The 16,419-nt window shown below is 34.6% G+C and overlaps 3 protein-coding genes across 3 annotated transcripts in view; 1 reads left to right on the forward strand and 2 right to left on the reverse strand.

The window, feature by feature from the left end:
- The window catches only part of LOC135129512 (G1/S-specific cyclin-D2-like), a 56,945-nt gene extending 42,868 nt beyond the window's left edge, over nt 1–14,077 (reverse strand). The window contains exon 1 of the mRNA XM_064056681.1: nt 13,839–14,077. The gene's annotated coding sequence lies outside the window, so the exon portion shown is untranslated. The remainder of the gene's footprint in view (nt 1–13,838) is intronic.
- Ocm (over compensating males) lies at nt 1,625–15,137 on the reverse strand. The gene is made up of 6 exons (XM_064056669.1): nt 15,049–15,137; nt 2,939–9,928; nt 2,758–2,884; nt 2,502–2,708; nt 2,190–2,450; nt 1,625–2,138 (listed from the first exon to the last, which is right to left on the reverse strand). The coding sequence occupies exons 2-6, from the start codon at nt 9,907–9,909 to the stop codon at nt 1,917–1,919; spliced, it is 7,788 nt and encodes a 2,595-aa protein (XP_063912739.1). The 5' UTR covers nt 9,910–9,928; nt 15,049–15,137; the 3' UTR covers nt 1,625–1,916.
- LOC135129524 (zinc finger protein 420-like) lies at nt 14,861–16,256 on the forward strand. The gene is made up of 3 exons (XM_064056690.1): nt 14,861–15,206; nt 15,277–15,368; nt 15,419–16,256. The coding sequence occupies exons 2-3, from the start codon at nt 15,353–15,355 to the stop codon at nt 15,976–15,978; spliced, it is 576 nt and encodes a 191-aa protein (XP_063912760.1). The 5' UTR covers nt 14,861–15,206; nt 15,277–15,352; the 3' UTR covers nt 15,979–16,256.
- The last annotated feature ends 163 nt before the right edge of the window (nt 16,257–16,419 follow it).

Genomic DNA, 16,419 nt, shown 5'->3' on the forward strand with positions numbered 1-16,419 from the left:
TAGGTATAACTAGAATTCGATAAGAGTTAATGCCTAATAAATGTTGCCGAATTAGTAAACGCCCGACCTGCACCGGAGTTAAGGTTCGTCGATTTCTAACAAGAACTAACATGGAATTTTTATTTTTAGCAATAATAATGATGTTTATTTTGTCACAGATCACTACAGTGATTTCAAAACGTCAAAAGGAGAAGAAAAGAAATGAGGTCAGAGTCGGAAATCGGGGATTTTCCTAAGACGCCGGTGCCCAAGTCCAAATTTTATATACACATACACGTAGTTTTAAATTAAGAAACATTTGTAAAAAATAGGTCGAAAGTTGTTTCGATAGAACTTCCCTTGCTCCTGACGTACGATGAAACATATTCGAGTTAAATTTTTTCTTTACACAATTTTGTGACGAGGTCATCAACATTTTTGCAAGGACACGTATAATACTTGGATTGGTGCAGTGTAATACCATAAATAATTATGTTGTATACCCAAAATTTTCTGGGAAAATCGAGTGAGCCGTTCCTGATTTAATGAATAAAATAAATTGTCTCATTCATTAATTTTTTTGAGCCACCTGTTTAAGCAAATCTAAACGAGAAGCAGGCTTCACGAACGTGTGGTGTACAATATTATTTGAACTTTTAAACCGAAAAGATTAACTGTGAGTTATTTCTAAATAGGGCTAAGCGTTTGAAGTTTATGCGCTGCGTATGGACTACGGCAGACGAGTATGGTACGCATCGGGAAGAAAATTATGAACAAACTAAGGTTAACTGAACGTCAGTTGATGACTTTAAAATATCCACGACATAAAACTATTTCTGTAAGTTATCAAAAATGATGCACAATTGGAAAGCGAGAAGAGAGTAAGGCAAGATTGCACCGGCCGTACTTCAGACGGGTAGCGAGGATGAATAAATTTCGACTGCCCAGCTTTATTTATAAACAACGACGTTGACGGCGCCGTAAACATTTAGCAATCTGACGTTTCCCTATACAAACAAATCTAAGAGATATTAATGCAGTGATAAATCACCAATAATGGGATGATTAGACAAATTTTGGTTAGATGGTAGACAAACGGAAACGGGAGACCTATTTCTTCGTACTCTAGGGGTCATGAAAGGTCGACAAAACGTAAAAGTAGAGAGTCGGCCGACGGACTCGATTGCAATACTTCCGTTGCTTACGCTTAGGAAGTAAAAATGGTCCACTTCGACTTTTCTCGAGCGCCGTTCTTAATTTTTCCGGCGTTGCTGAAGCAAGTCTTATCGGAAGGGTGTCGGAGTCATGAAACGTAAAAAATCATTAAAGTAATTATTCGCTGGATGGACCCTACCGCAATATTTCCTTAGTTTACGTTCTGGAAGTAAAAATAAGTTGACTATATCCAAATCTCTTAAGCTGTTGACCTATTTTCGACTACGTATCCAAAGACTGAAAATTAACTATGGTTTATTACGCTAAAAATACCTGTGAAAATTTATCCACACGTGAAATAAAAGCACAAACAACCCCAAAATATTACGCACCACCCCTTCAGTTATACATGAATTACCCCAGATGCTTTATCATTTCTTCCAATTTGTTTTTAATTGTTATCAAATGAAGGGTTATCAAGAAATTACTACTTACTAAATAATTTTATTTGCTTAAAAAATAACAAACATTCATATTATAAGTAATAATTAATCACAGAGATGCGGGATATATTGCGCGTCAATAGAGCAAATCCAGATTATGGTTTATTTAATAAAAAACAGAGTCATAAAATTTAGTAACGTAAACCACTACAAACATTATAAATTAATTTGTACAATATTGTTCCAATTCAATAATAAAAATACTAACTTAACATTACAGTCTCACGAAGTACTGAAATTCCAATAACTTTAACGTTGATGGCAAAACATAATTTCTGGTTATTTTAATTTGGTTATCAAAAGATTGTTTTTATTTAAAACAATATTAGAATTATTCAATGATATTTTTACAGGTTCTATGGACGTCAGTTTTTCGGGAGACGCAACTTTTTGTGTCTTTTTATCGTTACTTTTCAGTAATGATCGTCCTGGTTTTATCCATACATTGGATTTTAGTATCGATCTGCTTTGGCTTTGGTCGTAGACAGAGTCAGTATCGATCTGCGAAAATAATAATGACTATGATAACCTCTATTTTAACAAACCTGTTACCCTTCCACTTATAGAGATCCTTTTGAAACTTGGAGTTTGAGCTTCTGTATTAGTTTTCTGGTTATCTTCTTCGTCGGAATCTTGGATCTCTATTGTTTCCGATACATTCATGCGTGTGCTGTCAGGTGTCTCGTCGGTCCTAATGTCTTTACGTTTTTCTTTAATTTTTTGTGTTTTTGCACGGATCATGTTTTGGAGGTCTACTTTTTCAGACTCGTAATTTTCGGCAAGTTTCTTCAATATGTAAGTTTCAGAAATTGCCTGAAATTTAAACCATCACACGACAAACTATAAAGAAAATTCAAAATATACCCATTGCAATATTTTGTAGGGTTCTGAATGTTTGCGTAATTCTTCATTAGACATTAAAAACAAACCGAATATTCGTATCATCGCGTCTTCGTCGTTTTGAACTTCTTCGTGCCACTGTAACAGTGACTCAATCGATGACACGTTATGTTTTTTTAACAAATCATCTGGTATGGCGTCTTTTTCATAAACGCCAAATTCGCCACAAATCTGCAGAAATATAATCAGCTAAAAATAATTAAAAATAAGTGCAACTCACGTAAGGATCTGATCTTGATAAATATTTCGAATTGATGGGTTTGTTGATTTGGACTCCCAAATTCGTCATTATTATAACGTTGATTTTAAAATCTCGGGGAATAGGACAAAAAATTTGATATAGATACCTGCAATTAAAATTTTCTGCATAATTAAGAACAATTAGGACATGACGTACTTACCGTGTTAATAAATTTTTGGCAAACGTAACATTAGGAAATCTATAGCCTCTGCTACCGTCAGGCCAAAACACTTCAATTGCTTTACTGTCGCGTTGGCGAGCATCAAAATAACCCAAATGAGGAATGTTTGTCATTATATATCGATTTATGCTATGCCTCGATTTTAATTCGTCTTGCGTTAGTTCTTCCACAAAGGGCGGGAAAAGTAAACTATTTTCCAGAACTTTACTAGTACTAACTTGAGATTTACTAGTAGTATCTTGAGCTTCTTCAGAACTATCACTGTCTAAGTCGACTACAGTAACCTCATGAGCTTCATCATCTTCCGTGATATCAATAACAAGACCATTTGGTAAACTTATAGGACGTGGAGGACTTTCATATAACCACACCGGATTTTTCTCCGACACGTTTCTCCCAACCATTTTATTAAAAATTTGTGTATCTATTAGTCTCCCTTGCAAATATCTGAGAGTTTCAACGCTGTGTTTCTCGGAAGATGCGTACGGACCAATAAAAAGCCGGTCCTGATAATCAGGTACGCAGTAAATACCAAACAATGGATGTTTGAAGGTATCACTGAACTCTTTATTTCTGAGAGTGATGGTGGACTTAATGTTGCTAGACATTTTCACCACATCCAACAAATCTGTGTATTTAATTGAGTAATTCACAGTCACAAACGTCAGGAAGCTAAAATCTGAATTTAGATAAATCATCCTCCATTTACAATTTTTCGAAACTGATGGCAAAGCAATATTGATTTCTGTTCCTTTAACATCGTCCTTAGTGAAGTAGAGTTTACGGTGATTAAAGACTTTATTTGTCAGAACTAATGTTTTACTTTGATTATTCATATCTTTGTGAGTGCATTTTAAACTTCGACTAGGGATTACACCAGATTGAGAAGTGATACGATTCTTGCTCACACTGGAACTATCTGATGATGTTCTAGTACGTTTGGTAAACTGTGTATCTCCTTTCGATTCAGGTGACGATGTTACACTTTTTTGTGGTCGTGAGGCTAATCTACCAGTTTCAGTTATTGCAAGGGGATCTTTCGTAATCTTTTTAGGACTACTTTCGTTGCTTCTAACGGATAACTGTTTTTGTTTTCCCGTAGATTTTCTCGGCGGTTCATCTACTTCAGTTAATTTCAGTAGATCCTGTGGTACTACTTCTTTATCAGACACAGTCTTTGGTACACGTTCCTTTTTAGAATTACAGCCTGCGGTTGCAAGCTCTTTTTCAACTGACATAGACTGAGAGTTCCTTCGAGGAGGACTACCACATTCTTTTTCACCAGAGTTGTTTTCTAACATCATACTCTTTTCTAATAAGTTATTCAATGCGACTGATAGATTCTCATTATCGTCAGACCTTGTTGAAAGCGCAGAATCAACTCTTGAATCATCAAGTACATTTACTGCACTAGTATTTACAGTACACGGTGGTGTATTCAGAATTTGTTTTATGGTTGGAGTACTCACATTACTCAAATCATTGGTGTTAGCCACCGACTGGAGACTATTAAACACAGAACCCACTTTTACATAAGTTCGTTTTGTGGTTATTTTAGTAGTACGGTCGCGGCTTCCAATACCTTTCCGTGGTGTCTGTGAGGTTGGTTTGGTTATGGTTAGGTTTTTTCTTGAACTCAGTTCCACAGGCGTACTGTCAGTTGGACTTCTTTTTTCTGGTAGTTTCATTATTTTAGGTTTTACAATTTTAAATCTTTTGGTAACTGGTGAGAGCGGTTGAGACATGACCGAAATTTGTACTTCTGGAGAAGATACTCTAGATGCATCTTTCTCTTGTCTATTATCACGCAAAAGCGACTGTTGATTGGGATTAGAATGAATTGTATCTCTGTATCCGCTTTCGCTGAAGGTAATACGGTCTTCAGGACTCTCCACATCAACGTCGTCAACATCCATAAAAGACGAACTAGAAGATATTTCTGCTGCCGAAGTAGACCATTTATTTAAAAAGTCACTCTGAGTTTCTGAAGGTGTTGAATCTTGGCTGATTTTCTTTAAACAATACCCTGCTATTAGGAAATGCATGTTTTTTGGCGTCAAAATAAGATGCATGAGATCCCTTGGTCTATCGCTAGGTAAGCTACCAGTTATAATCCAGTTAATTATCTCGCTTCTACGAGTCACCTTTGTAATACTAATAAAATTCTTCGGAGGGAAGTACCCCGCTGAATTACATAATAGCGGCGAGGATGGTTTATCTTTCGCCCAAATGCAAATTTTCCCTGACCAAAAGCTATCGATTAATTTTCCCCAAGGTAATATTCTTAGATATTCCAAACAAGCATTTTCATTTCCTATAATATTTAACATGTCTTTATTTTCTTTAAGAGAAACCTTAATTTCTCCATCAAATATTGGATGGTATATCGGAGTCTCCACCGGCGGGACGTTCGCCTTGACTTTTTTCTTTCTTCTTTGCAAAGCAAATTCTTTCTCATTTTTGTCAGCTGGGGCTTGCGGAGTTACAGGATCTGCTTTTGGGGGTACAGATTCCACAGTTGGAAGTACAATATCCGCACCTGGAAGAACAACATCTTCCCGGACATCAAAAGATTGTTTTCTTTTGCTGGGTTTTTTAATTATTTTTGGGCTCGATTTATTAATGTCAGATTGAACTTCTATGCTTTCAGGCAAATGTACTACTTGATCTTTAACGGGTACTTCTTTCTTTTCTTGCTTCTTTCGAGGACCTCTTCGCCCTTTGAAACTTAAATGTCCCCTTCGCAACTTGTGTTTGTATAATGCGGTCTTATTCCGTTCTTTATATTCTGGAAACACTGTACGTATCCTGGCACAACTCTCATACCACGCTTTATGCTGATCTTCTTTCGTCTTAACAATTCGAATTTTTGGAATCTCGTCCACTTCTCGTATTTTCGTTGATGGAACAATTTCGGTTTCCCCTTTACATAAACAACTATGTACGTTGTGGTAAAGACAGAATGGTATTACATCGTCAAGCATCAATTTTTCCAAAACAAGGTCGAACTTCTTGCAATTCGTGGGTTCTTTTTCAACTGATGTTGGTCGTGGCGAGTCGAAAACATCATCCCCGACAAAGTCGGTGTACTTTTTGGGTGGCTTGCACGATCTTCTCACTTTAGCAGTACCTACTAAAATCGCATCATTATCTGTATGTATGAGAGTATGAGTAAATTCCTTTTCTACTCTGGCTAAATTTTTCTTTGCTTTATCTTCAAGGTGGTTAACGGTATGTGCGGACAAAAAGTCATTCGTTGCAGTCAAGCTGCCGGGTGTATCTGAAGGGCACGTACATCCAAACATACACTCAACTAACTGACAGTGATTAGAAAACACACTTTCGCACAGCAGACTTTTGCAAATGCACCCCAACCTACAAAATGGTTTATTACAGTCAGTGTCGTCTTTATCAGTAGCCACATCGATCACTTTACAGTTAAGTCGAAGGAGCTCAAGCTCTAACTTTTTGCGTTTGATTTTACGTGTTTTAGTCTTCGAAGTACTTTCGTTACATGTTTCAATGTCTGTTGTACACTCATCTTCTTTAATCATACTATCCCCTAGTTCCTTTATTTCAACGTAAGTAATTAAATCACTAATTACTTTTGAAATTTCATCTTCAGGATCGACTTCTTTTTCTTCAGAACTTGTTTTTTGGACAACCTCTGATTTGAAAGGTTTTCGTACAATAATTTTTTCTTGTTTATTATTAAATGGAACGTGGAAATTAAAAGCTTCTGGTGTATGATTCGTATTTTTCGGTTTCAGTGCAGTTAATGCAAAATTTGCCCGTTCTTCCGTTATTACTGGTTCCTCAAAAATTGGTAAGAGATGAACTATCGAAGGATCAATTGGTTTTTGCACTTCAGGTACAACTTCTAAATAAATTTTTGGCAAAGTTTTTAACTCAGTCATCCAATGAGCTTTACTTTCTGGGTTTTGCAAAGCAGCTTTCTTACACAGGGGTCCAGGTTTATATTTGACTCTAGAACACTTGTTCTGTGCTAGAGAAGAAAGAAGAGATGGTTTCCTGATGGATATCTGCTCTGGTTTGGGACTAGGTGGTACGGAAGTCTTTTCATACGAAATTTCTCTGTTCGTTTTAGAATTAACATTTCCAAGACACTTATCTTTTCCTTTACACGGCACCCACAATTTTTTGTTGTTATATAATATATAACTGTTTCTAGGTGGAACATCTTGGTCAGTTCTAATATCTGCAATATTAAGGATACTGTTTTCTTCTACTGGAGATTGATCTTGACTTTTTGTTTCGCTTTTTTGAAAAGTATTTAAAAATTTTCGTTTAAAACCTCTTTTCTTTTTCAACTGAACGGGAGCCTCCTCTGCTGGTTTATCCTCTACTGATTTATCTTCTATTGCTTTTAACTTTTCAAAATGTCGTCGCATCTCAGCCAAAGTTTTGGCTTTGATCAATTTTGGTTTCTCTCTCTGGGTGTTATCGTGTTCAACTTTGGGTGTTTGATTATTACTAACAACATTATCAAAAGGGCACTTTTTAGTATTTTCAGTAATTCCTTCTTCTGCTCCCAACTTTGGAATAGCATAACTTATTTTTAATTCGGCACTTTCATTAAGAAAGTCCTCTAAAGAATCACTAACAAATGGAGATTTTTCGTTATTTTTCACCGATTTGTTAATGCCAGGATCTCGCGTAAACTTTTCAGCAATATTTTTTCTGACCGTTAATTGAGGCGAGTTCTCATTTATTTTTGTAAATGCAGAGTTAACAATGTTATTATCCGAACTACTGGATGTTTCGTCTATCTTGGGAATTGTTTTGTTTTCTAAAACGGGCTCTGAAGTATTTGGAACGTTTTCATGTTCTTTGTCTTCGTTGTCGATGTTGGTTATACCAGAGAACATACTTTCTTCGTTGTTTGCAGATTCTATATTTGGTGTTAGTCTATCTACACCTCCGGTAACATCTACAATTACGAAGTCAGTATCATCTGATAACGACACCAACGAATTTTCATTCGTGCTGAAATTCTCTTTATTTTCCTCAAGCTTCTTTTCTTTCACCTCTTCGTCATTACTTTCTTTCTCATCATCCACATCAGCAGATATCCCGGGATTGATATCACATGATTTTCGTTTCTTTTTGAGATTCTGAAAAAATATAGTTTTCTTAAATGTGGGTAATAAACCACTGTTCTTCTTCATATTTCGTAAAGACGAAAGTTGCATTCTAAGGACGTCTCTTAAATTATCTTCAGATTTCGGAAGATCATCACTTTTCAGTGACGATGTTTCTCGTTCGGTGTCAGGATCAGATGATAAACTTGCTTCTTCAGCCTCCAGGAGAGAATCCGTATTGATTACAGGATTGGTATAGTCATGATCATTTATTTTTCTAACGGAACAAACGTTATCAGATAAACTATCGTCAGTAACACGGTTGGTTTCACGGTTAAGTTCAAAATCATCTTTAGAAGAACTTTCTACTAATTTATTGCAATCGTTCAAAATATTCGATTGTTCTTCCGTTGATTTGATTTGATTACTATTTTCATTTTGTGTTGCACAGCTACCCTGTTTTTGTACTTTAAAAAAGAATTTCGGAGACTTATCTTCGCAAAGTATGGTAGATTCTTCACCAGTTTTTTGTTTTTCCAAAGTGGGTTCACCGCTCAGGGAATTATCAATGTTTTCTAGTAAAGTTTTGTTAAAAGTTTTTTCAATGTCAATGACGGTCTTTCTAGTTTTATTCCTTTGTATTTCATAATTGTCTGGTACCTTTGTTTCAGAAAATAACTCTGACTGGGCACTTCTACTCAATGAGTTATAACCATCTTCAGTTATTTCTTTCTTTGAGGTATATCGACAACTTGCTGTCTGTGTCTTTCGATTTTGAGGTAATGTGTGGCTAAGATTTTTTTCGGAGTATTTAAAAGATTTCACTTTTCCATTATTATTTTCACTCTCTGTCCCATAATTGTTCAAAAATTTGGAGTCTCCTTTTTCTGGTACTTCTCGAAAAATCAGTCCAGGAAATATCTTTTCAGTTGTGTCACTCGAGCTTTCTTCTTGGAGAGAAAGAGACTTTCTTGTTTCATTTTCTGTTTCACACCTGTTTTGTTCTTGAACATCAGAAGATAAATTCTCGTCTTTTTGTGCTACGTACGTTTGTTTTGGTGATGCCTCACAAGAACTTTCTTCAGATTCGCAAAGCTGTGCAATTTTACGTTTGTTCTTTCTGTGTAGTTGTTGTATTATAAGTGATAATTCTGAACGATTATTTTTGTTTAATGTATTACAATCTTCTTTCACTGATTCGTCTATTACACATTGGTTACTTAAGTCATTGCAGTACTTTGTAATTTGTTTAACTCTCACTTTTCTATTTTGTGTTTTGGGAGTGTTTGATTCTTGTCCCTCAGCAGTTAACTTTTTCATGATAACATCACAAATAGAAGTACTCCCAAAAATTGCACTTCCATCACTGGACGTCTGCTCATGTTCGTCTTGGTTTTTCTGACAATCGTCCAGAGAATCACAGTCTAGACGACACTTATTAATACCGTCTATATCTGGCTGTAAACACTGTACGTCTTCAGATTTTTGTGGTAAATTTTGGTTTACGGTTTCTGAAGATGAAACGGCAGAACATTCTAAACTGTTCTGGGTTTCTGATTCTAAATTATCTGTATTACAATCTACCTTGGAACTTTTGGTTTCTAATATCACAGAACTGTCATTGTTTGAAACATCTTGCTTTGTTTCTTCGTGTGAAAGACAATCAGACGTTAAATCATCAGAAGTGTCTTTGACTGAAACATCTTCCTTAGTTTCTTCGTTAGACGTTGCATTTTCTGGTTCATCAGGTTTAGTCTTAATCGATCGATACGCTTGGAGTTTAAGAAGCAAATCATCACAGGACAAACCCGTGCTTTGTAAAAGTTGTTCAACAACACTGAGGTCCATTTTTGTCTGCGATGGGTTCCTGTAAAAGAAACTTGTTCTCTGCAATATTTGACATCAAAGATACGCGAATATATGCAACAGGTAGACATTTTTTATTACTTTTGTAAACGCATTTTGACATCTCTGTCACAATGACAAAACAACAAATAACTCGCAAAAAAATGGTGTCAAAAAAGTCCGCTAATAAAAGATGGTGCTATTAAACGCAGTTAAAATGACTCATGATGTACAGCTTCGAGTATATTATGATAATAAGACATTGTTTGTTCACCGAATTTTAGATGTAGCGAACATTGTAGTATTAGTTACGACATACGAACAATAGCACTTTTAAGCCAAAAATAACAGATAAGCCGTTACGATCAGATAAAGGCTGGGTCTAGATTAGGTTATGCTAGATTAACGTTGTTCCTCTTTTGTAGAATTTAGACCCGTTTAAGTACAGAAATGTTGTCCAAAATGGGTTATATCCAAGTACTTAAGCCTTAAATAGGGCAGAGTACACATACCATGAAGTCTGAATTGCATCTGATAATAATTTTTAGCTTAAGATTATTTCCTCTCACGAACAACAGTGCCACCGTGGATCACAGCCAACTCTAAATAAAAGTATTTTCGTTGGCGGTGTTTTTCTATTCAAAATGTCCCTGTAAGATTTTTTGTGTGAAAGTTGTTTCTTATCTTCTTGAAATTTACATGACAATTTTTCAACTCTAGTTTTAAGTGGAACGTCAAAAATATGGACCAGTTTTTGGTCTTGGCATGCCTATTAAATGTATAAGATAGCAAACAATAAAACAAAACATTACAGTCGCCCACGCTTTTAAAAAAGAAGTTGGCAACTTGTAAGTCAAAAATGAGCCTAATGAAAAAAGTTTCATAAGATATTTTTTAAAGCACGAATCCCAAAATTAAAAAACGTGTCTTCAGACTAGTTTTCTATAAATGCGCCAAAAAGTCTAGGTGTATCATTTTCTATATTTCGCACCTTTTTTCTATATTTAAATAAAAATTTGGATTTTTTAAATTTTGGGGTATTTTATCGTGATTGGTATGACAACTGTCACATTCATAGGTTAAATTTTTACAATAATAAATTACTACTAACAATGTGTGAAGCTGAAGACAATCCTACGCCCTTGTAAATATGAGAAATGGCCCAACAACAATTTCGGTTTTTTCTTTGACGTTTATTTTATTTGCATATTGACAGTGGGATTTGTAATGGCTACCACCTTGAAAACATAAATTACACTAATTCTATTGCGAAACTCAATTAAGCTATAGGGTATTCCACGCAAACCTAAAGTTGATGTCGCCACCACCGAAGGGGCACGAATTTGTAACCAAAGGTTGGCAACAGTCAAATTGTGTTTTGTGTATTTGTCAGCTGCCTTGGTTAATCAGTCTTTGTACATTTTGTTTGATATGAATAAGTATTTACTGTTAATATATCTACTAATACATCCGCCGCATATAGAGGGACAACTTTACCACATGAAAGTCACTATAGTTGACACTTTTTGGTGATTTTGCCCTTACAGACGTGGCGCCTCTAGCGGTACAAAGTGTCAGTGGAATACCCTATTAGAGCACTCGGTTATAAACGCGAAGCAGAAAATAGTGTTTTAAAAAACAAGTTTCAAAGACATTATTTTAGAGCACGAATCACAAATGGAATGTTAAATTGTCTTTTAAAATTATTTTTTTTCTACTTGGCATCTTTTTTTCATTTTAAATATAAATAGGATTTTTGTAATTTTGGAGAATTTTGTCGTAGTTGGTATGACAAATGCCAGATTGTAGCATATAATATTGACAAATTATTGTTAACAACGCGTGAATGAGACAATTTTACGCTCCTCGAAATATAGGAAATTGCTCAAATAGCAGCCAGAATTTATTGCGGAATAAATCTCGTTCTGCATACAAAAATATTTATCATTTTTCGTTGTTTTGACTTTTATTTTATTTGTTACTTGACAGCGACATTTCTACTAACTACCAATCTTACAAACATAAATTACACCAGTACATTTTCTAGACTATTCTAGTAAATTCTAAAAATTCCAAACTCCATTATTGTATTGATAAAATTGCGTTATTTTGAAAAAGTACACCAGGATTAGTATTAAATGTAGTAGTTTATTTGTATTGCGCCTTCACTGTACACAGGACTGTGGGATAAAGCAATATCCGAAGCTTATGTGCACTACGGAAAGGCTAAAACTGAAATCTAATAAGTAGTAACAACACTTTTTTGTTCAAAATGATTGCTTCTTGTGGACTACACAAAACAATGATTATTACCATAGCAATTAAATTCAGACTCACTTGAAAAACGATTTCGGTATTATATAAGTATATTGTTTTTTCCAATTTCTACTAATAAAATGCTCATTTTGTATGTTAAATCTCGCTATTAAAACAATAGTTTAATCGAAAGGATGAATAAAATGTTTATAGCAACACTTTATTCACACTGTCATTGACAACACGAATAAAATAAAAAAACTAAAAATTCGCACTACCACTGAAATTTATGGATGTGCGGATATTCAACTAAAATTTGCAACGCTTGATAGTCCACCTCCTGTAAAACAATCCTAATGAAAGTCCAGGGGCATCGTTTGAATTTGACCGTGACGAAAGTACAGGCAGCTTAGGCAATTTACCTTCTTCAAATGTTCATCATATTAGTAATAGTACAATTAATATTTATGTATATGGATTACCTAAACAATACATTTTTTAAAAAATTTTGCGAAATTGGAAAAAATGTTGTATGATACACGTGAATAAACGAATTTTATCCACTCAAAAACATTATCACACTCAGCTTCGCTTCATGTGCTAAACTGTTTTTTCGTTGGATAAAATTCACTTTTATTCACTTATACCATAAATAGCTATTCTTTAACTTGAGAATTTGTTAAAATCGAATACATCCACTGACGCACGGCCAACTGCAAACGTGAAACTTATTGAATATCTATGAGTATTTCAAATTCATCTTAACATGGGTGCAGCACAATCCATTTTTAAATATGATTTCATATTTGGCTATGACGGAAGCTACGGTCGTATTTGTCACGTCACCATAGCACCATTAAACATTCAGATCTAAAACACAAGAAAATCATTGTTTTATTTTGTTAATAAGGAATAACTCTCGTTATTCCTTATTAACAAAATATATAAACCAAAAAGGTGTATAAATTCGTTGAGGCACAAGTTTTGATACCTTTTGAAACAGGTATAAGTCAATTATGCTGTGCCCATGTGACGAACATGTTACTTAAAAAATACTAAAGGTCACTGCCTACTTCAGCAATCGAATTTTTATGTGTCATTAGTCATTACATAACCTATCACATAACCGCAACACTTTCTACTTTACATTCGTTATAAGATCTGGTATTTAATTTGATACTAAAAAAATCAACATGTTATTAAACTTAGTTTTTACCAAAACCGCATACCCCAAGTCCTAATCGAGCACGTATTTATTTCCATCGTGATCAATGATAAAATGTAGTAGCTTTTTCAAAACGTGAATCAGCGACAACGCAAATACAACACCCGATCAGCTTGCTATATATATTATTGATTAAAAATGACATAATTTTATTATTGACGATATCTGACCTAATTCGTACCTATTATACTTTCAAACAGACATCAAGAAAACCGTATACGTACTTAATACATGTAAAATTACTTATCCGTCAAACCCACAGGATTCGCTTTTCAACATACCTAAATTTCTCATAGGCAAATATGGTACATCACTGGTTCTTTAAATAATGAGTTTCTCTATTTACTAGTAAAATATTCGAGCTATCTCCACGAATAACGTTGTTAAAAACCTCATCACTACTCTTATACACTCTTCCACCCATAAATCTGGCCACTAAATTTCTGCTCACCTGAAGATGTTCGTCGAATATAGGCGAAACTAGTACACGTCAGTCGATGACAATTTTTCCGTTCCGTTCAACAGCCGTGATCGATTTTTACGATTAGTCACTTCGTATACGCACTACAATTCATCACTGGCCTATTTTTCGTAAAAACTGTTGCTATTTTCGAAAAACTAACGTCTCAACGATATTTTTATTTTAGGGTACAAAAGAAAATGGCGACGCAGCGTACACTAAAGCGGAAACTCGCCGATAGATCGAGCGGCTTCCTGTAGCGCGAGTTCAAAAAATCATTTTTATTTATTGTTTGCTGTCCTTGAGGTTATTCGACGCCTTATCTCATTACATTAGAAATAAACATAAGATAGGTGCCTTCCTCTCATAAAGATATGCTTACTTTTTAAATGAAAGCGTTAATGTCACCAGTTCAGTTCTTGCAACACAGGATGCATCATATGATGTAAAAATTCGAAGTCATCCAGTCATGTTAAATCAAAAAATTAAAATAAATAATATGGATGCAACAGCTTTGTGTAATATTTATTTTTAATTGGTAAGAAACAGATAAAGTACATGTCCAATGTTATGTCGGATGCAAGTACGAGTACTGCCATTTTGAATCACGTGACTACTGATCACCAGTATATTATATTCGGTAATATAAACTCAAGAAATATTATCTAATTGTTGCAATATTATGAGCAAACGTGTACTATCAGTGAATGAAATGTCTTAAAAACACTACTCCAACGGTATTTTTCAGACAGTACATCCGCCATATTGATCCAAACAACGTAACTCGACAGTTGGTACACCTGTGTTGCGCGTCTTTTATATTAGTCGATGATTTCAACGCCAGATTGTGTCATTTTACGCTTTTATTATTGAGCATGTTCCGCAATTTATATTTGTAATAAACACTAATCTGTTTATGTTATCAATTAATTCTACTAAATCTGAGTAACCGACAATTTACACTTATGAATAAAATTATTACACTAATAATTCGGACCTGTACAAGATGTTTCTGTGTGTAAGACTGACCTACGGAGGAAACTCACTAGTTTAAAAAATATAACAACTATATTTTGCGTTACATAGTTGGCAATAAAATTTATGTAGAAATAATGGCGATAATCTTAAAAATTTAACTTTCACAATAAAGTGTGCGTCATGCCTTATAAAAATTGCAATACAGTAGTGTAATGGAACTTACCCTTTGCCAACCGCTTAGTAACTTGTTCTTCAAAGTATTTTATTTCTACCAGTGTGTGGTATCGTGAAAAAGTGTATTATTTGTCGTTGTAAAATCATCAAAAGTAATAATGGCGACTGCCATGTAACGGATGTTCCGGTGTAAACAAAGGCTTGTGGGTAAGGTTACAAAAACATGTCTGCCTAACGTCAGTTATTTGTAAGAAAAATAAATGAAAATGATCTTCAGAAAAAAAAGTGATATCTAGTTGACAAAAAATGAAGTGACGCAACCACTCCAGGTCTAACCTCAAAATAGCGTAGTAATGCAGGAATTACAAGGTGAGGAAAACTGCTTCAATATCTTCAAATATCAAAAATTTTTGTTTTAGATTTGGTGTGTTCAGAATGCCAAGGCGAATTTAAAACAGCCGCTGCGTTACTGCAACATTTTGCTTTACATGCGTCAAACCGCCTTGTGGAGTCTTTAAACAATGAAAAGCCATTGACCCTAAAAAAGTTACCAGATCTATATCCTATCAATTTTCGGAAAAAAGTTGATTCTGATGTTGAAAGCGACTCAGGTGTTGAAGACGTCAATCCACTGAAGTTTTGTCTGGTTACAATGGCTGATGAAGAGGAAATGCAGGGTAAAGTCCGAAAGTATCAGTGCAATTATTGTTCGAAAAAGTTTGGCTGGCCCACGGATTTAAAACGACATATTTTAATACACACGGGAGAGCGGCCTTTCCATTGTCAAATTTGTAGTTCTACCTTCACCAGAAATTTTCTACTTAAAAAGCACCAAAGAAAGTGCCATAATGAAAGTATTATACCTGATTTAAAACCAATTGTGGCTGTTAAATCGCGGAAACAGGAAAAAAGCAGGATTAAGAGGTTGTTGGTTGGAAGTATATGTCAAGATCAGATTGAACAAGAACAGTGTATGTAGATGAAATGTTTGCTACAAAAGTAGGTATGATAAGATTTGAAGAGTGCTTGTAGGTTAATGACATCCAAGTTTGATATTTTTATTTTAATTTTGCCAAAGATTTTCAAAGAATGTGATCTTTTTGCTTTGCGTATTTTTTATTATGTTAATTACTTATTACTAGTGATGTGCCTAATCCTAGTCAAACAAGGCCAAATTAGTACTTAATAGATTTATATTTTTAAATATTATTGTATACATTTTCATATTTTTATGAAATAAAGTGCCTCATTGAGTCAGATCTTTTCCTTCCTGTAGTATAGAATAGACATAAATTAAACATAAAAATTGCAGCAGCTTCATGACCAACTCTACCAGTTTTTTTCTGTACTGTGATATTAGGTAAAATGTGGGTACCATATATACATTGTCAAAATTACAAGAAAATTAACATTTTAATTC

This window comes from Zophobas morio, unplaced genomic scaffold (genome assembly GCF_036711695.1).
Source record: "Zophobas morio isolate AGI-343-1 ecotype UQ-CSIRO unplaced genomic scaffold, CSIRO_AGI_Zmor_V1 ptg000002l, whole genome shotgun sequence".
Lineage (NCBI taxonomy): Eukaryota > Metazoa > Arthropoda > Insecta > Coleoptera > Tenebrionidae > Zophobas > Zophobas morio.

Excerpts from the sequence above, each read along its gene's own strand:
- Ocm (XM_064056669.1), bottom strand. The coding sequence starts at position 9,909 with ATGGACCTCAGTGTTGTTGAACAACTTTTACAAAGCACGGGTTTGTCC. Across the intron at positions 2,451-2,501 it reads CCTACAAAATATTGCAATGG|GCAATTTCTGAAACTTACAT; the intron begins GTATATTTTGAA and ends TTTAAATTTCAG. Across the intron at positions 2,139-2,189 it reads GGATCTCTATAAGTGGAAGG|ATCGATACTGACTCTGTCTA; the intron begins GTAACAGGTTTG and ends TTATTTTCGCAG.